This window comes from Schistocerca cancellata, chromosome 5, assembly GCF_023864275.1.
Source record: "Schistocerca cancellata isolate TAMUIC-IGC-003103 chromosome 5, iqSchCanc2.1, whole genome shotgun sequence".
NCBI lineage: Eukaryota > Metazoa > Arthropoda > Insecta > Orthoptera > Acrididae > Schistocerca > Schistocerca cancellata.
In genome coordinates this window covers 346,098,797-346,126,006 of record NC_064630.1, presented here as the reverse complement: position 1 = coordinate 346,126,006, position 27,210 = coordinate 346,098,797, and the positions used below count along the sequence as shown (strand labels likewise).

General features: G+C 43.7%; 1 protein-coding gene across 1 annotated transcript in view; it reads left to right on the top strand.

The window, feature by feature from the left end:
• LOC126188532 (max-binding protein MNT-like) overlaps positions 1-15,219 on the top strand; it is a 63,775-nt gene extending 48,556 nt beyond the window's left edge. The window contains exon 4 of the mRNA XM_049930133.1: positions 15,003-15,219. Within this exon, the coding sequence (XP_049786090.1) occupies positions 15,003-15,219 (217 nt within the window). The remainder of the gene's footprint in view (positions 1-15,002) is intronic.
• Positions 15,220-27,210: the final 11,991 nt, after the last annotated feature.

Here is a 27,210-nt window from a genome sequence, read left to right as displayed (position 1 = left end):
TACAGTATCTGGAGATGTTAGAGAATTGGCTGTTCCCTCAGCTCGAACAAGAAGCACAACAATTCATATTTCAGCAGGATGGAGCGCCACCACATTGGCACTTATCTGTCCGTAACTACCTGAACGTCAACTGCCCGAGGCGATGGATCGGCCGCCAGGCAGCCCGTGACAGAGCACTTCATAACTGGCCTCCAAGAAGCCCTGATCTTACCCCCTGCAATTTTTTCTTATGGAAGTATGTTAAGGATATGGTGTTTCGGCCACCTCTCCCAGCCACCATTGATGATTTGAAACGAGAAATAACAGCAGCTATCCAAACTGTTACGCCTGATATGCTACAGAGAGTGTGGAACGAGTTGGAGTATCGGGTTGATATTGCTCGAGTGTCTGGAGGGGGCCATATTGAACATCTCTGAACTTGTTTATGAGTGAAAAAAAACTTTTTTAAATACTCTTTGTAATGATGTATAACAGAAGGTTATATTATGTTTCTTTCATTAAATACACATTTTTAAAGTTGTGGTATTCTTTTTGAATCACCCTGTATTTCAGAACGAATACCAAGTCCGTTGTAAGCAGCAAACAAATACACTCCTGGAAATGGAAAAAAGAACACATTGACACCGGTGTGTCAGACCCACCATACTTGCTCCGGACACTGCGAGAGGGCTGTACAAGCAATGATCACACGCACGGCACAGCGGACACACCAGGAACCGCGGTGTTGGCCGTCGAATGGCGCTAGCTGCGCAGCATTTGTGCACCGCCGCCGTCAGTGTCAGCCAGTTTGCCGTGGCATACGGAGCTCCATCGCAGTCTTTAACACTGGTAGCATGCCGCGACAGCGTGGACGTGAACCGTATGTGCAGTTGACGGACTTTGAGCGAGGGCGTATAGTGGGCATGCGGGAGGCCGGGGGGACGTACCGCAGAATTGCTCAACACGTGGGGCGTGAGGTCTCCACAGTACATCGATGTTGTCGCCAGTGGTCGGCGGAAGGTGCACGTGCCCGTCGACCTGGGACCGCACCGCAGCGACGCACGGATGCACGCCAAGACCGTAGGAACCTACGCAGTGCCGTAGCGGACCGCACCGCCATTTCCCAGCAAATTAGGGACACTGTTGCTCCTGGGGTATCGGCGAGGACCATTCGCAACCGTCTCCATGAAGCTGGGCTACGGTCCCGCACACCGTTAGGCCGTCTTCCGCTCACGCCCCAACATCGTGCAGCCCGCCTCCAGTGGTGTCGCGACAGGCGTGAATGGAGGGACGAATGGAGACGTGTCGTCTTCAGCGATGAGAGTCGCTTCTGCCTTGGTGCCAATGATGGTCGTATGCGTGTTTGGCGCCGTGCAGGTGAGCGCCACAATCAGGACTGCATACGACCGAGGCACACAGGGCCAACACCCGGCATCATGGTGTGGGGAGCGATCTCCTACACTGGCCGTACACCACTGGTGATCGTCGAGGGGACACTGAATAGTGCACGGTACATCCAAACCGTCATCCAACCCATCGTTCTACCATTCCTAGACCGGCAAGGGAACTTGCTGTTCCAACAGGACAATGCACGTCCGCATGTATCCCGTGCCACCCAACGTGCTCTAGAAGGTGTAAGTCAACTACCCTGGCCAGCAAGATCTCCGGATCTGTCCCCCATTGAGCATGTTTGGGACTGGATGAAGCGTCGTCTCACGCGGTCTGCACGTCCAGCACGAACGCTGGTCCAACTGAGGCGCCAGGTGGAAATGGCATGGCAAGCCGTTCCACAGGACTACATCCAGCATCTCTACGGTCGTCTCCATGGGAGAATAGCAGCCTGCATTGCTGCGAAAGGTGGATATACACTGTACTAGTGCCGACATTGTGCATGCTCTGTTGCCTGTGTCTATGTGCCTGTGGTTCTGTCAGTGTGATCATGTGATGTATCTGACCCCAGGAATGTGTCAATAAAGTTTCCCCTTCCTGGGACAATGATTTCACGGTGTTCTTATTTCAATTTCCAGGAGTGTAGTTCCAGTTGTAACCAAATCGAAGCCCAAGTCCAAAGCGAAGTAGTCAAAATAATACTACAACGGCAAGTAAAAGTGGGCGCTTCGCCTAAGTGTGCTACCTGCTTTCTTGCAGCGGTGCGCTCTATATTACAGTGGCCGAGTATCAAAGGGTTTTCCTATCTGAGTTGTGCTTTCTGGCCGCCTCTACCGTGGCGCTGTGCTGTGTCTGTGCTTCGCTGCCTATCGAGACGAATAATCGATTCCATCTCCATATCGCTGCCCGCTGGTGGAATAACCTCTTCGCTACTTGTCTCGGATACAGTACTATGCACCACCGATTCGCCTAGCTGCAGGTTCCGTTCTCCTGCGTTTAATTGAATTATTGCAGCCATTGTGATGTCTTCTAATCTGTACTGTTTCTGATTTTTTTTCCGTGTCGCTTAGCATATTTCCCGGCATGAAAGCCTTCCATTATTGGCTGAACAAGTCCATTAAATGATACGTGCTGGTCTAGTGATATAACAATTCGTGCTGGCAATTGCAATAGAAAAACATGAAAGTTGTTCGCAATTCATACATAAGTTTTCTGAGACTGAAAGTTGATAGTCATGGGGTTATGACCGAATAGCTAAGGAGTCTCACTCAGGTTGAACCATCTCAGAATTCAGCAGTAATATTCTACCACAACTGCTGTAACTCTGTGCTCTCACGACAGAAAGGTAGGTATATGTGGTGCCAAAAATATGGCTGAAGTAATTTGATATGAAGGTCGATTCCAATCTTTGTCGTAGGCATTGCATACAACTGATATTCGAAAGAGCGGGGAAAGAAACGCATGCCACGACCCCATGAAGGCGAAACTTCCAATTATCTATTAGCCAGGAGATAGCATGGCAGAACCCTCTAAGCTCCCGGGCCATGCACTTGGACGTAGGAACTATCCGTCCCTGGAGAACGGAAAGCAATAGCGCGGAAAATCTGTATTTAAGATGTGAGTCGATGGGAACATAGCTATGGTATGAAGAACTTCCCTCTGCCCATAAGCACATGGCAGCCAAATATGGAAAAGTCCGTAGTCGTGCTTCTGTGGGATTTTGTTTGACGGATGCTCAAAGTGACATCAAGAAATTTTAATGCAAGCCCTGAATTTGTAACGATACGTTCCTTTCGCTGGAGACCGTACGACGGACGATCCAAAGAGAGTAAGAAGTAACTCAACGAACAAGTCCAGGGAATCACATAAGCCTGAATGGTCACCCCTTCATCCACTGCCATATACTGTATTTGATTCGGTATGGCGGAACATGCCGTCAGAAAACCGCTTTCCCATCCACTGTGAACTTTCCAGACTTGGGAGCTTCCACATTCAAGCACCTTCTAAATTGGCCAGACCATCTAGCAAGGAAAAATTCATCAGTACCGAAACTGAACTGAAGAACCCGGATATTTCTCATGAGAGGAGTTACACGTGTTGACCGCTCAGCTTCAAAAGCGTACGAACCTTTTTTTTTCACTTCTCATTCTCTGCTTCAAGTAACAGAGCGATATGTTTGAGATCCGGTCCATGAAAGAGTCGCGGCACTACCCAGCAAACTGGGGCAGGACGAATTATTTTGTTTTTTATTACTTTTCATTCCGTTCCCCTAAATGTATAATGGGCTGTTTGTGAAATGACCCACTGAAGAGTCAGGGATTTTCCAGCCAAATACAAGCCAGCTGGTAGTTGGGTGAGGATTTTCAGTACAGGTTTCACCTTACAACAAAGGAAAATACCTAGAAACCTTGGTCAGAACTGGCTGTTGGGAACAATTTTGCCTTAATTCTGGGACAATATCTCCCAGACAAAAAATATGAAAATTAGTGTGAATGTGTAACTTTTTATGTGTACATTGGGTACAGTCAATGACTTTGAAAGACTAAAAGTGCTGAGAGCTTGGTTCCTTTTATTTTAGAGCTATGACGTTTTATAAAGCGGATTGGCAAGGATTGCAAACAGCTAGCCTCGGTATCTATATGTAGTGGGTAATTAAAAGAGACAGTTCTTTCTTTCTGTTGGCTAAAATCTTGTGATCTGTTCATGTTGCCACTGTGTGAGGAGAGACACGCTGCACGGAGAGTGACCGCAGGGCCAACTTAATGGGCCGAATTTCTGGGAAGGTGCCCGGCTGCAGCTACAATGGCAGGAATCGTACAGGGGCCAGTCACCACTTTCGCGTCACAGGGGTGACTTGGGAGAGGCCCGTGACGGTGTGGAGTTGTCCAGTGACGCTGTGGAGTTGGCCAGTGACTTGCAGTGTCCTGCCGTTAACGCACTGTGGTGTATTGCTCCCAACGCTAGCCTCAGAGCTTGATTTTTTTCAGGCTTTATTGTATAATGAGCCGACGCCCTGGAAATTGTTCCCTGTTGAGAGAGAAACTTTTTCGGAATCTGCAGGTGTATGTGAGCCGACTTTCAGAGGACTTTTTTTAAGACAATCGCATCTGTTAGGATTCTAAAACGTTTCTCCTCAGAGTCTGAAACTGTCCCGCGTTGCTGGGTGCCCAACAGTGTATCGCCAGTGCAGCCAGCGTATTTTTTGAGATGTTTGGGTTCCTGTGTCAAGGCACAGTTGAAAATATGAGTCATGGTAGGGAATCAGATGGTGAGGTCAGAAGACTTACTGGAGACGTCAGTAATTATTGGCGGCAAGCCACTCTATTGGAGGAGTGATTTTTGCCCGTCTCATGAGGGAAAACTGAGATGATATTTCATTACGTCAGTGGCATTGTGATTTCCTGTCTCGTACAGCTGGTAGTGACAGAGCTTACGTGCATTGCGAAGCTATCCATGGAGAGTATTTTGCGGCTGCTGCATGTTCGAATTTTTCAGGGTTATTTACGACATCTGCTATATGTTCTTTCGACGAGGAAAAGCAGTTGTTCAGTTGACGCATGTAACAGTCTTACGGTGTAATGTTTCACAATCACTGTCACTTAAGATACAATCAGTAAGATAAGAGCTAACGTTGATACTTGAAAAGAAAGGCGTTGTGTAAAGAATTCCTCCCCTTCCTGTCAACTTTCCAAAGCGAACATCAGTAATTATGTGTATGTGATTTATAGGTACATCAGCACTTTATTGTTGTGACTGAACGTCATACTTCATGTATGTTGCTTTGCAATAAATCCTCTAATTAACCTGTATAACGGAGTGGACAGGGAGTACAACTTCCTTGGTTGTTTAAGGTTGATGTCGGGGAACAGAAAAGGATCTTTTGAGAGGAATGGTGGTCTTTCGAGGTAGCAACATCTTGCTACTCTTTCAGGAAGTTTATCTAACAGCAGACATTATACAAATTGTCTGATCAATAGATTCCGCAACACATGTATACATTAGTTACACCTGATCCCAACAATTTTTGCCAAAATCCCTCTCACCGTGATTCACATTAAATTCCCACCATCACGAAACAAACATCACAAGGCTTCTTGTTCTAATCAACACTAAACGCATTAGCTGGGGAGCCTAGTTCACAGACAAGCACAGTCATTACTACACGTTCTGCCGTCTACTGAATCAATGTCCACTTGACCTAAATACTAAACCAGTGGTACTTGGCCTTGCCATTATATCATGGGTCCTTTGGCTTAGTTCACAGGAAACAAATGCTATTCAGCAACTTTTTTCTAGTAGCAAGTGAAACCCTCTACACTGCTATTTGACACAAAGACAGATTGTCTCTGTTCTACACTATGCAATGAAACATGTATCAGACACTTCAAAGATTGCTGCTTATCTGTCAGTTGTAGCTGCGCCGCTTGGGTTAATACTGTCTTCTTGTGTGTAAAGTACCACTGTGCAGTTACCAGTTGCCGTCGTTAAAGCTGCTGGTTCGTTCGTTAACACTGTCTTTCCCTGTTATTGCAACACACTTAAGACTGGCTGTGACTGTACTTTTATACACATATTAGCGGCTATTTTCCACTTGGATGTGATTGAACACGACTCTCTTCATTACCTTTCTGGGCTGCTGGAATATTTCGTCCCCATATTACTTTCTTAATTTCCACCTACTAGCTGTGCTGGCGTACGCCTTCGCCAGCTCACCGGTCGGCACTAGGAAATATTGTATAGCAGGCGCTGAACTAGGAACGATATGGACATGGACAAGATTCAAGAATCAGTACATGTCATTTCATAGCTGTTAACCACAGAACTTCAGACTGGACATCACTGAAGTTAAGTACTCAATTGGTTATTGTAATAAAGCGTATTTTAACCACGTTTGGATTTTGTGTTGTAGTGAGTGGAAACCGGCGACCCACCTATCATATAACCCTCTCTTCATCCAGCCAGGAACCACAAAACTTTACGAGATGGCACAGCCACAGCACTAGCCAAGATTTGTAGCTAGAATCTTCCCCGTTCCCTCAGCTTCTCACTTCCTTGGCGTTTCGAGACGTCATAATCATGTGCATGATGCTGTCCAACCTGGCGCCAGCTGTGTCGACACACGTTATCTTTCACGAATATTCCTGTTCTTCTTCGTGTCGCCTGGCAGCACACACAGACGTATTTGTCTAGAACATTCGTCCAAGCTGTTCCACTTATATTCTGACATTTAACTAAAATATTATCCGTCATGACAGCACAGAAGTCAAATAACACTGTGAAAGAGCTTAGTTCTGTTGGAGCCTTCTGTTGGGGCCTTGAGTGAAGTTCCGTTGCAGCTTCGGAATACTTAAAATTCTTTACGAGTCACTACTGCTTCGAGACGGTAGCCTTTCCAGTATGTGCTACTGCTGCCATGTGGACACTGTACTGGTGATGGAATCGCGGTTCTTCACCGCTGATGAACCGAGATTAACTGCTGCTCAATGTGTGCGTGAGGATTGTAGGCTGCACCGGTCTCTCCAGATGTCCTGCTTCCGCTATCTGTAAATTTGCACCGACTAAAATTTGCAACCAGGAAAGATGCGGAAAGGTTCACAAAACCTCCTGTACAAACACTGCAACATGCCTCGCATGTAGAAGAGCCGAAAGCTCATATGTGGTGTTTTAATGTACGATAATTACAGATAAAGAAGACTGGAGATGTTGGAACAAGAACTGTATAATGTCAAAATTTTTACAATCGAAAGTGATCTAGCACTGAGGGGGGAAAATCGTAACACAAAGAAGGAGTCGTACGACATAAACGAAAGTTGGTAGACATTTTTCTACATCTGACAGATAATGTCTATTCAAAATCGCGCCAGTCGTATACGAGTGGATGTAGTACCGCCGCTATGAGGATGCATATCAGGATTTCTTTAAATGCACGCTGTAACGGTCTTGAGAGTTAGTTACCTTTCAGACTGGACGAGGTGAGTTGATGTTAGTCGAGAATGCCCATAAGGTGACAAAGACGCCATTATCAACACCTCACTGAGATTGAACGAGGTCTTGTAATAGGGCTACGAGTAGCTGGGTGTTCGTTCTGTGATACTGCAGAAAGACTGGCAGCAACGTAGCCAGTCTATATGAATGCTGGCAGCGGTGGTCAGGAGGATGTACAGTCGCAAGAAGACTGAGCTCCGGATGGCGACGTAGCGCTACCGAGAGGGAAGACCATTGTGTTCGGTGTATGGCTCTGGTGCATGATACTGCATCTGCAGCAGCAATTTGAGCAGCAGTTGGCACCACAGTGACACAACCAACTGTCACCATTCGATTATTTCAATGACAGCTACAAGCCAGGCGTCCTGGAGCGTTCGCTCCACTGACCTCAAACCACTGCCATTTGCGACTTCAGTGCGGTCGAGAGAGAGCTCACTGGGGGACAGCGTTCTGCCTCAGTGCTAGTGACGATCATGTGTTGTTTACAAAGAGGCCAGTTGTGGACCTGCAACCAACCGTTCGGCGTGCAAGACACATCTGATCTGAAGTTGTGGCCTGGGGCGCGATTTCGTATGACAGCAGGGGCACTTTAGTGGTTATTCTACAAATCCTGAGTGCAGATTTGTTTGCGAGTCAGGTCATTCGACCTGCTGTGCCTCCATTCATGAATAGCATTCCATAGGGTGTTTTTAAACTGGATAACACTCACCCACATACCGCTGTTGTAACCCAACATGATCTACAAAATGTCGGCATGTTGTCTTGGACTACTCGACCACCAGATCTGTCGAGCATATATATTACATCTTCGACTGATAACTCCAGAGTCATCCACTAAAAGCATTGTCCTCTATGCATTGGACGACCAACAGCAAGAGCCATAGAACTCCATCCCACAAACTCAAAACTACCACCTGCACAACACAATACATGCGCGATTGCAGGTCTGCACTTAACATTATGGGTTACACCGATTGTCAACGTACCAGCATTTCAAATTTTTGTTGGCCTATCTCGTTCTCACATTAACCTGTGACTTGCTACCTTATTCACTTGAATAAGTTACTTAGACAAATGTATTTCCCAGATTTCATTACTGCACATTAATTATCTTTTGGTGGCGTGATTTTTTTCCGTCAGTGTAATTTAATGTGTTTCTGTCTGACATAATCAAATTTTCATTCGTTAATGGCTTGCCAGAAACTACAATGGACACCATAAAAACCATATTACAGACATCAGAAAAGGGCACGTCTTCTACGTGACAAAGAAAATTTTAAGTACAGGTGAAATAAAATATGGTCCTTAACCGTGAGGCTCTTTGGTTGCCGCCATGATAACTTTTATAACTTTTTGACGATGTACAAATTTCGAATCTTCCTTATGACATTGTTTGTAATTGTACTAATGCTATACATTTAATTTCAAAACAAGTGTCATGCGATACACCGATTCACATCATTTAACTCACAAAAGCACGATATTTGGTTAATCTCTTTTTTCTTTTTTTTTACTGACTAAACTACAAATTTTTCGAGGTTCACGTTTTGTTACTTCTTCACTTATAAGGGCCTTAACATTCGCCCACATAAATATGAACTTCCAGCACCATGTTGATGTAGGGGTAATTACAGTTTCTAACAAAAATCAAAACATAATTTTTTGAGGAAAGATGTAAGACTTGAATGATGTGAAAATGCATCCATATTATTAGTTGAGATTATTAACTTAGACAGTAGACCGAGAAGACAAAGCATTGGTTTCACCAGTATAGTTTTGTACATATGATGCAGTATGATACAGGTTGTAGCTTGAATTAATATCACATTAGCTCCTCACATGAGATTTTGTACATCATAACAAGTAGACGAATATGTCACCTGACATACTTCGGCGATAATGAGCAGATTTGCCTATGAAAATGTACAGTATGTAATGAACAGGGATGACACTCAATTCGACGGTATTAACACACTGAACTCAAATCGTGCATGCCAATGAGCAAATGGTGAAAAAAGCTGTTGGAAGAAACGTTTTAGTTTGGGGGCAGACGCGAGCAGCACCATCATGTCCTGAGTAAAACAGAACGGTTCTAAAAGGAGTTGGTGACCCGCAGCGATAGGGACAATGAACGCGCCAGGCAATACATCGAAGGGAGCAGGTAGCGGCGCAGCGCTACTTCCAATGGAGAAATTATTTAGAAAACTATTTTGGGGAATTTCCAAATGGATATAAACAGACCAGTGACGCAGTTGATCACGTGAAATGCCTGCGATGCACTCGTGATGTACGCATGTAACTTTTAGGCTTCAGGAGTGGGCACAAAATGTCCGATTGGCTCAAATAAACTCAGAAGGAGAAAAAAGGGCGATGTTGCGACGCAGTTTAAAGTTGAACCCTTTGCGATTGACAGGGGTAGTTACCACAAGATGAAGGGAACGCTCCCATTAGCCTGAAAAAGCCGTGAAGTGAAGCACGAAATGACACCAGTGGGGGGCAGTTTGCAACAAGAGACACAAGACCGAAAACTTCGAGGACTCTCCTCTAAACCAGCGTCATGTGTAGAACAGGGCGTATCATGCTCTATATGACGCCAAAGAGGACTTTTGTGTGAACACTGCCTTCACATTGGCTGACATTCAGCTAGAAATTAGCTGAAGAGTTGTTGAGCTCCGATAGTGGAGAAACGAAACAGCCACATGGTTAATTGTTCTTGTGAGAACTGAGAGGATATTGAAGTATACACGCTGCCCCATCTATGCACCTGTAATCGCCATATATTCCAGACTAGGGATGAGGGCGTGTTTTATCACCTAAGGAGAAACATAGAACAGTTTTAGCTGATAAAATCAGCAAGGATTTTAATTCGCTTTTTATAGGATTATCAGAGGGCGAGAGCAGCCATGCAGCCAACAGCACTGACACAGGTGTGAATTTGTTGGTTCACCAGCTTGCGTCCACTGTGAACCCGAGCAACCTTAAGTAATCTTTTGCTCGTCTTGTCACAAAAACTAAACATCCTCCGTAGACTTTATTGTCATCCTAAATAGCTGAAAGCATAGGTAAGTTATGTAAGAATTTTTCGAAAGAATATCAGGTAGTGATAGTGGGTGGAGCAGGGAACAGTCTCGATAGGGACGGGGAATAAGATGTCAGTGGTGACTTGGTTAAGATAGCTACTCAAACTGGTGGCACTAATGTGCATTTCGTGCAACTGTTTCAGCGTCATGATCGGCCTCACCTTAATGCGGCTGTTAGGCGCGTTAATGTGGGGCTGGGGAGGGCACTGATGGCGGAGAGCATGGATCACATCTCAGTGGTGCCAGTTGGGTCTATCAGTAGATGGGGTTTCACTAGGCATGGCCTGCACCTCAATAGGTGTGGGAAGGGGAGGCTGGCTAAGCTTATTGGTGACAGTGTAGTGGGTGATGGTGGTATCACTCATGGAAAAATTCCTGTAGTAGTTGGTGTTAGAGCTGCACCTTTTTTAGACTGAAGTCAGCTGATAGGTATACCTGCTTAAAGGAAGTGCCTCTAACTAAGGGCTCACCTCCAGAGGATGTGATGTTTCCAAGTAGAGAAGGAATTAGCATATTTCATTAAAATATAAGAGGTATTAGAGATAAAGTTAGTGAACTGCTAACAGATGTTAACTCTGAAATTATTGGTATATCAGAGCACCACTTAAATAATTTGATAATTCAGAGGCTTCCTTTACCAGGCTAAGATTAGCTGGCTGTTTCTCAAGGAGTTCTTTGCGGGGTGGTGGAGTGGCTCTGTACGTAAAAAAACAGTATTTCATTTGAGTCCATAGACGTATCACGACACTGCACTGAACAGATATTTGAAAGTTGTGCAGCATTACTTGAATTTAGTGAAATTAAACTTCTAATTGCTGTTGTTTATAGGTCCCCTAACTCCGACTTCAGAGCATTTTTGCTAAAGCTAGAGAAGGTTCTTGATTCACTTTGTAAGAAGAAACCAGAAAGTAGTTATATATGGTGACTTCAATATTAATTTTGTACATGATTGTGCAAGAAAAAGGATGTTGGTAGATCTCCTAAATTCATATGATCTGATGCAAACTGTTTTTTCCAACTAGGGTGCAGGGGAACAGAAGCACAGTCATAGACAATATTTTTATTCATTCTTAACTACTAGATAGGCATTCTGTTAGTAAAAGGGTGAATGGCCTTTCAGACCATGATGCACAAATTATAACACTAAAAGGTTTTTGTACTCAAAACAATGTCGTATTGAATTAGAAACTACGTAGGAAAGTTAATCCAACAGCAATAGAGAGTTTTTCAAAACTTGTCAAGGAACAAGAGTGGCAAGATGTTTATAGTGCCGATAATATAGATGATAAATACAATGCTTTCCATAACACATTTCTCAAGCTCTTTGAGAGTTGCTTTCCATTAGAACATTCTAAACGGGGTACTAGCAGTAATGGACAGCCCGGTTGGCTGACTAGTGGGATAAGGATATCATGTAGAACAAAGTGGGAATTATATCAAAATGTTAGAAGTAGTCACAATCAAGCAACAGTAGCCCATTACAAACAGTATTGTAAGGTGCTTAAAAATGTTATTAGCAAGGCAAAAAGTATGTGGTATGCAAATAAAAAAGCTAATTCACTGGATAAAATTAAAGCCATATGGTCAGTTGTGAAGGAAGTGTCTGGTCAGCAGCACAAGGTTGATGATATAAAGTCAGTTCGCAGTAATAATATTTCTGTTACTGATAAATCAGATATATGTACAGTATTTAACAACCATTTTCTGAGCATTGCTGGTGAATTAAATAAAAATTTAGTTTCAACAGGAAATCATATAAACTTCTTAGCAAATGCCTTTCCGAGATTGACGTCTGAAATACTCCTCTGTGATACAGACAAGAGGGAGATTGAGTCAATAATTAAATCACTGAAGACTAAGGACTCTCATGGTTATGATGGAGTGTCTAGTAGAATATGAAAGTATATTAAAGTACTGTGCTGCACATGTTAGCCCTGTATTTAGCCATATTTGTAATTTTTCCTTTAGGAATGGTCAGTTTCCTGAGCGATTAAAGTACTCAGTAGTAAAGCCGCTTCATAAAAAGGGAGAAAGGGATAATGCAGACAATTTTAGACCTATTTCTATGGCATCAGTGTTTGCAAAAGTTATCGAAAAGGCTGTGTATGTAAGGTTAATTGATCATTTTATATCACACGATTTGCTATCAAATGTACAGTTCGGCTTTAGAAGTCGTTTGACAACTGAAAATGCTATATTCTCTTTTCTCTGTGAGATACTGGGTGGGCTAATCAAAAAGTTTCCAAACGCTTGGCGTATTTTTTGATTTAACAAAGGCATTTGACTGTGTTGATATCACAATATTGCTCAAGAAGTTGGACCATTACGGAATAAGGGGAGTAGCTCACAATTGGTTCACCTCTTACTTTAGCAACAGGCAGCAAAAGGTAATTATTCACAATGTTGATAACGGCTGTGATGTGGGATCTGAGTGGGGTACTGTCAAGTGGGGGGCGCCCCAGGGATCAGTGTTGGGGCCGTTCCTGTTCCTTATTTATATAAATGATATGCCCTCTAGTATTATAGGTAACTCTAAAATATTTCTGTTTGCTGATGACACTAGCTTGGTAGTAAAGGATGTTGTGTGCAACATTGACTCGGTTTCAAGTAGTGCAGTACATGACCTCAGTTCATGGCTTGTAGAAAGTAAACTAATGTTAAATCACAGTAAGTCTCAGTTTTTACAGTTTCTAACACACAATTCACCAAAACCTGACGTTTTAATCTCACAGAACCGGCATGTGATTAGTGAAACTGAATAGTTCAAATTCCTAGGAGTTCAGATAGATAGTAAGCTGTCGTGGAAAGCCCACGTTCAGGACCTTGTTCAAAGACTTAATATTGCCATTTTCACTATTCGAACGGTATCGAAAGTGAGTGATACTTCGACACGTAAATTAGTCTACTTTGCTTATTTTCATTCACTTATGTCGTATGGTATTATGTTTTGAGGTAATTCTTCCCATTCTAGGAGGATATTTTTGGCTCAGAAACGGGCGGTTCGGGCAATAAGTGGTGTGAGTTCACGAACCTCTTGTCGACCTCTGTTCACGAGTCTGGGTATTTTGACATTGGCCTCTCAATATGTATATTCCTTATTGTCGTTTCTTGTTACCAATATTAGTTTATTTCCAACAATAAGCAGCTTTCACTAGGTTAATACTCGGCAGAAATCAAACCTCCATTTGGATCGGACTTCCTTAACTCTTGTGCAAAAAAGTGTGCAGTGTACTGCTGCATTCATTTTCAATAAGCTGCCACTCGAATTCAAAAATCTTAGCAGTAATCCATGCGCTTTCAAATCGAAACTGAAGTTTCCTCATGGGTCACTCCTTCTATTCTGTCGAGGAGTTCCTTGAAAAATTAAGCTGATTCTCATTGTATTGCTGATAGCGTTTGCTTAAACTTATGGACTGATTTTCCTTCAGGTTCATGAACATTTATTTTTATCTATTATTACTTTTATGTTGTAGGTTCATGTACTGACACGTTCCATGACCTTGGAGATTTGCTCCTCAATTTGGTCCTACGGAACTTGACATGGAAGTAAATAAATAAATAAAAAATAATAAGTACCGAACTTAGAATCGGAATCAGCTGATTTGTCGTAATATTGGCCCACTTCACGGTGTATAAGAAAGGAACATCGTGTAGAGAACCTTCTACATAAATTCGATATTGTTGTGTTCAGTGTTATTTCTGCTAAACAGGATGTAATGCGTTATCTTGACAACTGCCTGACATTGCCATGTCACAATCTATGTAAATTTATGTACTTCTTTCACATTAATTCTGAAACTAAACAAACTGTGTACAGCTAAACATCGATGTGCTCTGTCATAGAATAAGGGTCCACTCCTAACCCCAGTCATTACCCTAGTAGCGCTAACGCATTCACAAGGTGTTTTTGCTGATGTCTGACAAACTGACTCTGGCCACGCAAGCCTACGCAATTAAAATTGAAAATTATCTATATTGAGACTCAAGAGATAGATTGAGAATATGAGTAACAGCAAAAGGAAATGACGTTAACTCAAGGAATTCAATACGTTATTTCTTCAACATTTTTGTTCTACTTTCTCTGACGTGGAGCAGCTGTAAATAGTTGCTGATAGGAAACTTCTCAGCTTATCTACTTGAAGTTGAAATGGTATGAAGCAACAAGCGGCAGTCACATTTAGGCTGATATTGTTGGTGACCCTTCGAAGGGACAGCATATAGAAAAGTGGTGAGAAGAAGAAATGAAAAAAGGGTGTAGAGTGGATCCAGTGATAGCGACAGGTGAGCAGTTAGTTACAGAGGAAAGATTTACTGTTACATCCAGTTCTTCCCAGTTGGAATTATATCACAGAAACGGTATGTTCCACAGTAAATTAGTCCGCCACCCATTATTCCGTCTAGTATACAATTTCTCTTTATTTTCGTTTAAATTTATGGCCACTGGGGGAGAGGAGCAGTGAGAGGCGGGCAGGACGGGAGGCACAGGGTTTCACTCGTCGCCGGAAGCAGGTTTGCCTGTGACTGTACCCTTATTTGGTATAATTATTTTAATGGGACGCCGCCAATCAGAGAGTGGTTGGCGATCCAGCCGCAGCGCGGCGCGCCCGCTCATAAATCACAGGCGGTGGGTGGCCGCAGGCTGCTGGTGCTGGCACGAAACAAGGGCGGCTGCCGACACAGGCGCGGGTCTCAAGGCGCCACCTGCTCGCTTCTCGGGGTGCCTTCCATCCAGCGACCTACACCAACCAGCCTAAACAATACAACGAGGCGACGCGTCATGGGATAGTGATAGGCAGGTATACAGATGGCGGTAGCATCCCGTATACAAGGTATAAAAGAGCAGTGCATTGGCGGAGCTGTCATTTGTATTCAGGTGATTTATGTGAAAAGATTTCCGACGTGGTTATGGCCGCACGTCGAAAATTAACAGAGGATGAAAGCGGAATGATAGTTGGACGCATGGGACATTCCATTTGGGAGGCCTTAGGGAATTCAGTAATCCGCGATCCACAGTGTCTAGGGTGTGGCGAGAACACCAAACATCAGGCATTGCTTTTCACCACGGGCAACGCAGAGTCCAGTGGCCTTCATTTAACGACCGAGACAAGCTGCGTGTACATAGAGTTGTCAGTGCTAACACAGAAGCATTACTACGTGGAACAGCCGTACAAATCAATGTGGGACTTGCGACGAACGTATCCGTTAAACAGTGCAGCGAAATTTGGCGCTAATGGGCTATGGGAGCAGACCACCGACGTGAGCGCCGTTGCTAATAGCACGACATCCACTGCAGGGCTTCTCCTGGGCTCCTGACCATGTTGGTTCGACCCTAGGCGACTGGAAAACTGAACTGGCCGGATAAATCCTGATTTTAGTTGGTAAGACTTGATGGTAGGGTTCGAGTGCGGCGCAGGCCCCATGAAGCCATTGTCCCAGATTGCCAACAGGGCACTGTGCAAGCTGGTGGTGGCTCCATAACAGTGTGGGCTGTGTTCACGTGGTATGCACTGAATTCTCTGGTCCAAATGAATCGATCATTGACGAGCAGTTGTTATGTCCTGCTACTTGGAGACCATTTGGAAGTATTCGTCGTTTCCAAGTTCCCAAACAAAGATAGAAATTTTATGGATGGACAATCCGAACGCCCGATATGAAACCTATGGAACTGTTTTGTGATATAATCGAAAGGTCGGTATGTGCATGATATCCTCCACCGCCAACACTTTCGCAATTACGTACGGCTGTAGAGGCAGCATGGCTCAATATTCCAACGATATGTTGAGTCCATCCGACGTAGAGGTCGGGTAAAAGGAGTTCCTACGCGATTTCGGAGGTATTCCATGACTTTTGTGACCTCAGTGTGTATACCATCAGACTTCAATGCACAGGGCAAAAATTTCTAACACATTACAAGGCCGGTGTTTTGTGGTCGCAAAGGTGGCACCCGATAGCGTCACAAATCTGTTCCGTCGGATTGAGACAGGCGACTTTGGTGGCAGAATCACCTTGAATTCACTATCACGCTCGTGAAACCACTGCAGCACCATTTTGGCTTTATGAAACCACCATTTACGCTTTGTGTTCTGCAGTTGGCGGGTGCTACCGATTTTTATTTGCTTTTCGTAGATGAGAAAGGTCTCCCTTTCTACAAGCGTCAGCTGGAAGATGACCTGCTGCAACGTGTAATTAATAACTGTCATTGAAATGTCATAACCATCTGGTTAATCTACCTTGATTTTTTTCTGAACGTATTGGATTTCCAGTCGATAATTAATCAGTATAACCAGTACTTTCCTTAGTGGCAGTAGGTTGATGGAGTAGCTGAAGTACCGCTAGGAACAAATCAGTTATACATAAATACACTACTAACCATTAAAATTGCTACACCAAGAAGATGACGTGCTACAGACGCGAAATTTAATCGACAGGAAGAAGATGCCGTGATATGCAAATGATTAGCTTTTCAGGGCGTTCACACAAGGCTGGCGCCGGTGGCGACACCTACAACGTGCTGACATGAGGAAAGTTTCCAACCGATTTCTTATACACAAACAGCAGTCGACAGGCGTTGCCTGGTGAAATGTTATTATGATGCCTCGTGTAAGAAGGAGAAATGCGTACCATCACGGTTCCGACTTTGATAAAGGTCGGATTGTAGCCTATCGCGATTGCGGTTTATCGTATCGCGACAATGCTGCTGGCGTTGGTCGAGATCCAATGACTCTTAGCAGAATATGGAATCGATGGTTTCAGGAGGGTAATACGGAACGCGGTGCTGGATCCCAAAGGCCTCGTATCACTAGCAGTCGAGATGACAGGCATCTTATCCGCATGGCTGTAACGGATCATGCAGCCACAAGACAACAACCATCTGCACGAACAGTTCGACGACCTTTACAGCAGCATGGACTATCAGCTCGGAGACCATGGCTGCGGTTACCCTTGACGCTGCATCACAGACAGGAGCGCCTGCGACGGTGTACTCAACGACGAACCTGGGTGCACGAATGGCAAAACGTCATTTTTTCGGATGAATCCAGGTTCCCAGCGTGATGGTGTGGGGTGCCATTGGTTACACGTCTCTGTCACCTCTTGTTCGCATTGACGGCCCTTTGAACAGTGGACGTTACATTTCAGATGTGTTACGACCCGTGGCTCTACCCTTCATTCGATCCCTGCGAAACCCAATATTTGAGCACGATAATACGCGACCGCATGTTGCAAGTCCTTTACGGGCCTTTCTGGATACAGAAAATGTTCGACTGTTGCCCTTGCCAGCACATTCTCCAGATCTCTCACCAACTGAAAACGTCTGGTCAATGGTGCCCGAGCAACTGGCTCGTCACAATACTCCAGTCATTACTCTTCATGAACTGTGGTATAGTGTTGAAGCTCCATGGGCAGCTGTACCTGTACATGCCATCCAAGCTCTATTTGACTCAATACCCAGGCGTATCAGGCCGTTATTACGGCCAGTGGTGGTTGTTCTGGGTACTGATTTCTCAGGATCTATGCACCCAAATTGCGTGAAAATTTAATCACATTTCAGTTCTAGTATAATATATTTGTCCAATGAATACCCGTTTATCATCTGCATTTCTTCTTGGTGTAGGAATTTTAATGGCCAGTAGTGTATACATTTACAGGGTGAAGCGAAATTCGCGCACTCGGGCTTCGTAGCGCGACTCCTCACATGCCAGCGATAAAAAAATGCCTCTCACAAAATTTCGTCTGGCAAGTACATCCGGCAGAAAAAAGACGTTCAAGAGTGGCAATCTGGCAACACTGTAACAACACATAGGGTAACTACCTCTGACTCAGACGACATCCAATGGCTAGTGCACGTTCCAAGTCAATGGGCTCTCCCGAGCGACCGATATTGCTGTTACTGCTTCTCTATTGACAAGACGATACTCCCCGCCACCTTTCATACTAGTGTGTCCGCCTGTCCTGATATTTAGTGGTCAACTGCTCATTACGTTGGGGTATTCGGATGGTTTTGATCAGAGAGTGTATATTGTTCACTCGACTGTGCAGGATCTTGTAACGGCATCACGTGAATTGAGTAAAAAACGCGCTGGGTTGCATCAAGAGAGGTTTCTGCATGGACTGTGCAATGATGTCTGGAGTACCACAGGCTGTCAGCACGGCAATCATTGTAGCGGCTTACTTTGATGCGACAGCACAGAGAGACGCGTCAACAATGGTGTGCCTAACGACAACAATGAAGAGAGTGTCGTAACGTCGTATTTACTGACTAGTACCAGTTCTACCTACAGCAGAAAAATGGACGTATCTGTGTATGAATGCTATGAGGAGCACATATAATGTTAGATTGTATTGGTCGTCATAACGATCCAGTACCTTGCGCGGCGGCTTGGGATACCAATGGGTTAGAACATGATCACATCTTGTGCACATACCCGGAAATTTGTGCACTAGCTGTTACATTTTTGACGTGTGATGGCAAGTGTCTGTTAATGTACGGGATGCCATTGACTTACAATGCCATCGCCTCAGTCGCAAATTTGTGCACTAGGTGCTGCATTTCTGATGTGTGAAGCCTGATGTCTGTGAAGGTAGGGAATAAAATTAATATGATCACCTCTAAAGGGCGTAGCCGGGTATTTGCGCACTGTGTGTTACATTTTTGATGTGAGGAGGCCAGTATGTGTAAAGGTATGTGATGCTATTGGATTACAACACCATCGCCTCTTGCGCACATAGCTGGAAATTTGTGCACTACCTGTTAGATTTGTTACGAGAGAAGGCGACTGCAATTGAAGATAAGGGATACTAATGGGTTACAACACGATCACCTCTTGTGCAAAGAGCCGGAAATTTGTGCACTAGGTTTTACATTTCTGACATGTGAAGGCTGGTGTCCACAAAGCTACGAGATGCTGTGGGGTTACAGTATGATCACCTCTTAAGCACATATTTGTGCGACATTTCTGTCCTGTAAAGGCCGATGTCTGTGAAGGTATTGGATGCCATTCGGTTACAACATAATCGACACTTGTGTACTACGTGTTAAATTTCTGACATGTGAAGACCATTGCCTGTGAAGGTGTGGGATACCACTGGGTTACAACAAGATCACCTCTAGTGCACATAGCTAGAAATTTGTGCACTAGCTTTTACAGTTTTTATGTATGTTTTTATGTCAGTATCTGTGCCCTGTTTTTACGTCTTCATGCTGTTATCTTTCAACAGTATAACGCAAAACCGCATGGGGTCTATTCTATCCACATCATATCCAGAACATTCTTAGATTGCTCACGCATTGAAACTGTATGGTCAAGGATAACAGGCCACCATTCAACAGCCACTGCGACTGATATGTTATGGCATCTTTCATCCAAGCTCCTTTCGACCCGATACCCCGCAGCGTTAGCGCTGTTGTTCTGCCAGAGGTGGTAGCTGTAGTCACTAAATTGCTCACTCTAGATTCCCCTATATGAGCTATAAATCTGATCCTGTATTAATGCTGGAGACCCATCACTACAGAAAATGGCCAGCCCAAAGCTACGCGACGTTCATGTCTCACCTGGGAAGTGACTCCACTGCGTAACCTACGATTAACTCCACCGGCATCAGCAGTGGTGCTGAAATACGCGGAAGTGTATTCCAACAGAGGCCACTCCTCCCAAGCAAAAACCTAGCCCGGCGACCACAGTGTGAGGACGCCTGCGGCGGCAGATGCTGCGGTCAGGCTGAGTGAGGGGCCTGCGACCGACGGCCCAGCCGAGCCCAGCCCAGCCCAGCCTCCCATTGTTTGCGGCGGCGGATTAAGTGAGGTGCGGCGCGTCTGTCGCGGCATCAGATAGCGCGGCGGGCGCGCTGTTGTGAAAGAGCGCGCGCACACAATGCCCGCCGCCGCCACCGCCGCCGCCGGCTTTGTAATTATTTCAATCTGGACAAGCCGCTCTATGCTAATTAGCGAGTCAATTATGTGGCTGCTCGCGTGAGAGGCCGCAGCTCGTCGCGCCCTCCCCTTGTCTGTTCGGCCGTCTGTCTGTCTGTCTGTCACACCCGCCAGGGCTGGCCAAGCGCGCCTCCCAGTGCCAGCTGCGGCCACGTCCAGTGGATATTAGATGCATGTCCTGGACCAGCAGGGCCGAAGCTGCTTGTCGACAGTTTCTGGCCATCGTAGTGGATTATGTAGCTCTCTGCCATTACCTGAATATATCTTTCTTTTTTTTAAATACAGGGTGTTTATGAACCCTTTCGCTGCTACAGGCGTGTTCTTTGCTTTCCGTGCTGAGGCGGTTCCTGTTATGGCTGTACTGCTCGCCAGATGCTAGTACCTTTGCTGAGAGACGGCTTTCTGGCCGATATGAATTATCGTCCAATTTTTCGAGAAGTATTAGGTGAAAAAATCAGATTTTTGTACTTCGTTCAGTGTGGTACCTTCACTCGATAAAAAACAGAATGTCTTTCCGTTGTATGCCATAATTGTGGCAACGGCCTTGCCGCGGTGGATACACCGGTTCCCGTGAGATCACTGAATTTAAGCGCTGTCGGGCGTGGTCGGCACTTGGATGGGTGACCATGCGCTGTTACCATTTTTCGGGGTGCACTCAGCCTCATGATGCCAATTGAGGAGCTACTCGACTGGGAGAGTGGTGTGTTGACCCCACGCCCCTCCTATTCGCATCTTCCACAGAGGATGACACGGCGGTCGGATGGTCCCGGTAGGCCACTCGTGGCCTGTAGACGGAGTGCTTTTTTACATGCCATAATTACTGCATCACATTAAGTAAAACATCACTCGAGATTTTAGAGTTGGATGAGGAATTTCGCATTATGTAAGACACCTTTGCAGTTTTACTTTACCCAGACATGTTTCAGCACTTATTCTGACATCTTCAGTAGGTTACTTTATTTCCTTTCTGTAAAATGGTTAATACATACGTCTAAAGTTTTGGTTTTATAGCTGTTTGGAAAAAGGGTGATAGTTTGCATCAGTTTACATACGTTACATGAAGCTATCGAATGTTTATGTTGGTAGCTGTAAGTCTGCTACACAGTCTAGAACTTATCGTATGCGTACAGCAAAACGTATTTATTTGTTTTAGGTTATAATAACAATTTTACAGAACGGAAATAAAACAACCCGCAGAAGATAGCACAAAAGGTCCGAAATATGTCGGGTAAAATAAAATCCAAAGATCTCTTGCATAAGGCGGAATTCCTCGTCCGGTTTTCTTAGCAAGCACGGAAATAAGGAAACTGTAGCACCACAAGACGAAATTTTAAAGATATTCTGGAGGTAGAAGCGCACTGCGTATACTTTGCATACAGTTGATTTTAGCTCATATATATATGAGCTCATATATCGCTCATATATATATATATATATATATATGTTCAAATGTGTATGAGTGCGTGAGGGACCAAACTGCTGAGATCTTCGGTCCCTAGAGTTACGCACCACTTAAACTAACTTATGCTAAGAACAATACACACACCCATGCCCGAGGAAGGACTGAACCTCCGACGGGAGGGGCTGCGCAGTCCGTGGCATGACGCCTCAAACCGCCCAGCCATTCCGCGCGGATGCAGTAAAAGATATATAGTTAGTATGTCGAAATGTTATTTAAAGTTGAGAGCAGAAGGATATCTCTCTTTCGTTCTCGAGTTTTTGGGTTTTATAGTTCAGGCCATGCGGACTTGCCGGCTTCTGTGAAATGCTACTTATACGCCATTTTTAAGAAAACTATTAAGTGGAAATAACTGATTACAGTCTGCTCACTTCACACGATCAAGGACAGAAATTCTTTTCTTCATATGTCATAAGTACTGTGTTGCACGAAGTTAAGTAAAACACTGCGAAATTTTAAAGATTTTGCAGAGATAAAAACGCGTTCCGTAACCTCTGCCGTCATAGTTTAAGCTCGTACATTGCAGTGAATGAAACATGGATAATATAGTGAAATTTGATTTAAAACTGAGAGCAGAAGGGCATCTCACTTCGTTCTCTAGTTATTGGGTTTTATAGCTGAAGGATGGTCGCCTGCAACGTGCCCATTCACGTTCTTGTGCATCCCGAATCCTGTGATCATAACAATCGTTATACATCATAAGCGATACGCGATCTCGAAACGAGGTTTTTTGCATATGATAACACGCAGTAAGGCACGACTGATAAATTGTCGAAACTTTTTGATTAACCGGGATACGGAAGTAACTCGTTAATAGCAGTGAAAAGTCGTCAGCTCAGGACGCATTCAGAAGTCCATAGCACTTTAAGACAACCCAAGTGACGCGTGTATACACGTCAACAACAGCTGGAGAATGGCGTAGCAGGATATGCATACACGCCTACAACGACGAAAATGTTTATAAATTAATTATTCAAAAGTAAGTGTGAAAAGGGTAAATAACTTAAAGGAATCTTTCATGCGGCACTGAATGCAGTACATCTTCAAGTTTTATTCCTGCCTAACACTGTTACCTCCCGATGTTCTCGGTAGGTGGCATGCGTGAATGAGTTATTCCAGCAGTCATCAGGGAATCGTATAACGGTGCAGAGTGTGTGCCGAGTTGTGTTTATAGTTTCATAAATCCAAATCTGCTACTACAGTTCAGAGACAATTCAAGACTAAATATCGCAAACCACCACCTCATAAATACAGACTGCTATTAATTTGTACAACCGTTTGGTGGGGCGGCGGGTGGAATTAATTTTTATAAAAAATGTTCCTATTACTTATTTATTTATTGCTGTTGTTTGCCGTTCTCAACACTGGCTCTCTAACTACAATATTGGCAACCAAAAAGTGATTAGCAAAACGTGAAGCCTGTAATTAGAATTCCTAGTGCCCACTTCATCTGAGAAATCCATTTATAGCTACAGTTTATAGCTCTTAGGAATTAAGAGATTGTCTGGGATTCATAATAAAAACCATTTTCTCTAAAACGTTCACTATATTCTGAAAGTCACAGACCAAAAAAGAATCCACACAATCCAACTACCAGAGCAGTTCAGAGTCTAATGCGCTGTTGCAACTATAACTGTTCAAATTAAATGTTTAAGTGAATGCTCGCCATAATTTGATGATAATGTTCATCAAACGCCAAGCTAAATAATGGTAGAATGTCTGTCCCGTGACAGCACGTGAAAATACGACATACGCAAACTGAAGATAGATCATTAAAGTCATCCCAGAATTAACACTTCACTAGAAAATGATTTCATGGTTACGCGTATCCCGAGTAACTTAATACGGCATCTGAGGCTGTTTATAGCCATGATACCAACGCGACACGACTCCCGGCACAGGTGGTGCGCTAATCAGTGTCTGGAGAGAACTGGGGCCTTTTCTCTCTCACGCAGCGTTCTTATACTGTATATAAAGCCACGGTGCAGACAGCTAAGGAAACTTTAAGTTACTGAATAAATCATTGCTTCCTTTGCTGATGGCCGATGAAGCTCTCAATTTAAATGTGCAATCAGCACACAGGTAAGTAATCATAATAAAAGTCTGACGTGGCTAAGTAAAATATTTTGGGCGAGAGAATTAATTTAATTACACTAGACGCAGTAGACGAGCTCTGAACTTGCCCTTTGGAGATACGCTATTGCTATAGTTTTACAGTTATTCAATTGAAACTTCTCACATCCTTATGATTATAGCGGATCTCCTTTCTACTTAAATTTAAACATCCTAGCCTTATTTATTCGCCTACTTAATCTATCTTGCTTCCTTAATTTTTAAGACAAAAACCAGAAAATCATGAATTTCAACTAAAATTTCAATTTGTGAGATCCATAATACTGTTTCTACTAAATTATTATGCAAAAGGAATCTAAATATAAATTTTTAAGTTTCTAGCTCTTTTCTGTTGCGCCAATTATTTTTACAGAAAAACGTTCAAATTTTGAAAATGGTTAAAGTTATTGAACTGATATTCAACACATATTGATTTAGTATTACTCCTGACATGCTAGAAACGTTTTAGGTTATTTACTTGATTTTTAAAGTATTGCACAACATTTATGACGTCAGAGCTAGTTACAGCGGACTGGCTGGCACACAATGGAAAGACTGGTGTGAATTGTATACGGCGTGAGTAGGCTGCTTCCCTACAGTTTCACTGAAGTTGGCTGTGTATCACATAGGATACTGTGACAGAGTAAAAAAGCAGTATCTAACACAGCAGCTGTCAGTGGCATATCGTATGTGAACATTCTTGGACATTATCTAATGCCTCAATTGCTGCAGGATACATGCCCTGAATTTATGTTCCAGCAAGATGTTGAGCCACCACATTATCATCGTGACATTGTGAAGTTTTCACCAATATCTGTAGGAATGTGCCGACTGGGATTGGACGTGGTGGAGCATTATCTTGGCCACCACGATGACTTGATTTAACGCCAGAGGATTTCTATGTATGAGATTACATTAAAGACAGAGCATTTGTTCCTCCGCTTTCGGGAAACGTCGACGAGCTCCGACAACGGGTAACACAAGGGGTCGGCATCACACATCAAGATTTTGCTTCATAGAGTTTGGCAGGAAACTGATTACAGATGGAACACTTTTCTTGTTACAAAATGTAGCCACAATGAACTTCCCTGCCGGCTGGTGTGGCCGAGCGGTTCTAGGCGCTTCAGTCTGCAACCGCGCGACCGCTACGGTCACAGGTTCGAATCCTGTCTCGGGCATGGATTTGTGTGATGTCCTTAGGTTACTTAGGTTTAAGTAGTTCTAAGTTCTAGGGGACTGATAACCTCAGATGTTAAGTCCCATAGTGCTCAGAGCCATTTGAACGATTTCTTTGAATGAACGTCCGTAAATAAAATTTGAAAATACATTGCATTCAGTTCTGTATCAAACATTTATGTAAGTTGTTTTTAACTTTTTTACAATTAAGGCGTACTTCTGTGTAACTAATTTATAAACACCCTCTATAACTTTTTCTAATCAGTTTTCTGAAGGGTTTAGAAGGACTTGTCATGATTTTCTCCTGATGTCAGAGCAGCACTTATACCCAGAGTTTTCAATGGTCTATTGCAAATATTTTAAACTCCGTCCTCACCTACAATTTTTGGCCTCTACAGCTCCTTCTAGTAACGTGAAAGTTATGTTTTAAAACACATCGTACCGTCAAGTTCCATCTTGTAATTTGATGTTTTCCAGGTATTCCCTTTCTATCTTATTGGTGCACTAACTCTTCAGCATGTTTCAGTGTCATCAAATCTCACACACTTTGCTTTTCTTCTTTCTCAGTTTCCCGCATCACATGATTTGCTTCATAACCGCTACATTCCAGACATGTGTGCTGTGGTATTGCTCTTCAGTCTGAAGACTGATCTGATGGATCACTGCACGCTAATCTATCAGCAGTCCTCTTCATCTCTGGGTAAACACTGAAACACACACCCATATGAACGTGCTTCTTGGTGTTAATTTTTTACCCACCGCAGTTCCCTCCATTACCAGATGGAAGATTAATTGATGCCTCAGTATCTGACATATGAATTGATTTCCTCGTGTAATCAAGTTGTGCCTTAGTTTTTTCCCAATAATATTCAAAAGTCTCTCGTTCGTTATGCGACTTATCCATGTAGCCTTCAAGATTGTCCTCTGCACCACATTTCTAAAGTCACTATTCTCTTCGTTTCTCAGCTGTTTATGATCCGTGTTTAACTTCCGTACAAGCTACATTCACTGACCTTCAGAAAATACTTGTAACACTGCTTCAGGGGTCTGTTTATGTCGCATAACCACAGAACAATAATGGTGCGAACCAACTATTCCCACTTGATTTTTCTGGCTTGGCTATGAAACGTCCCCTTAGAACAATTATACATGACTGTGCTTAAACTGACATACAATATTTTTTAGCGCAACGCAAGCTGACTTTCAATAATCCCTACAAAAGAATGGCCCTGACTAACATTAACCTATAGCTTTCACAAATCACTTACCTCACCAAAAATCTTCGTTACTCGAACTACTGCAATACAGCGAGCGCCACTACTGCCAGCTAAATAAAAGATTCAAACTACTGAAGGCACTAACTACTAATAGGCATAGTTAGCAAATGAAAGATTTTGATAGAGAACAAACAATGTATTTACCTCAATAGTGTTCAAAGTCATAATGTATATAGCAGTTCATGACATCCAGTGTTACAAATTTCAAAACTCCGCCATCTCTCTCCCCACATCCACCACTGCTGGCGGCTCACCTCCAACTGCCCAACGCTATGCGCTGTTAACATCCAGCTGCCCAACACTACAATGGCAGACAACAATGCAAACTAGCCACAGACTGCACACAGCACAGCCAGTGATTTTCATACAGAGCGCTACGTGGCGTTACCAATATAAAAACCTAGACAGCCTACTTACATAGCCCCCATGCTCCCCACAAAAAATTTTACAAATTGTTTTGGGCAGTGGCCAATACAGATTTGAAAAAAAAAATTCATAATTACAATAACAAAGATATCAAATGCACACACTTATTGATACACTGTTGGTCAAAAGCTCACAGTCCATAAAGACAGTCCTGATCGTTTATCACAGTAAAATTTCAGTGTTTTTCTCAAAGTCTGAGCAGTAAAAGAAAACACGGAAGTAGTGGATTTCCATGCAGACTTGAAGAAGTAGTGTTGTCCTTCCAACAGAAAGACAGTGGTGACTCTTGACATGCAGACAGGTAATGGTCCACAACAAAGCAAACCCACCACATAGTCAGTCGAAGTCGAAGAATATTGGTAGGTAGGTCATCACAGAGCAGACCCACTGTAGTCCTGG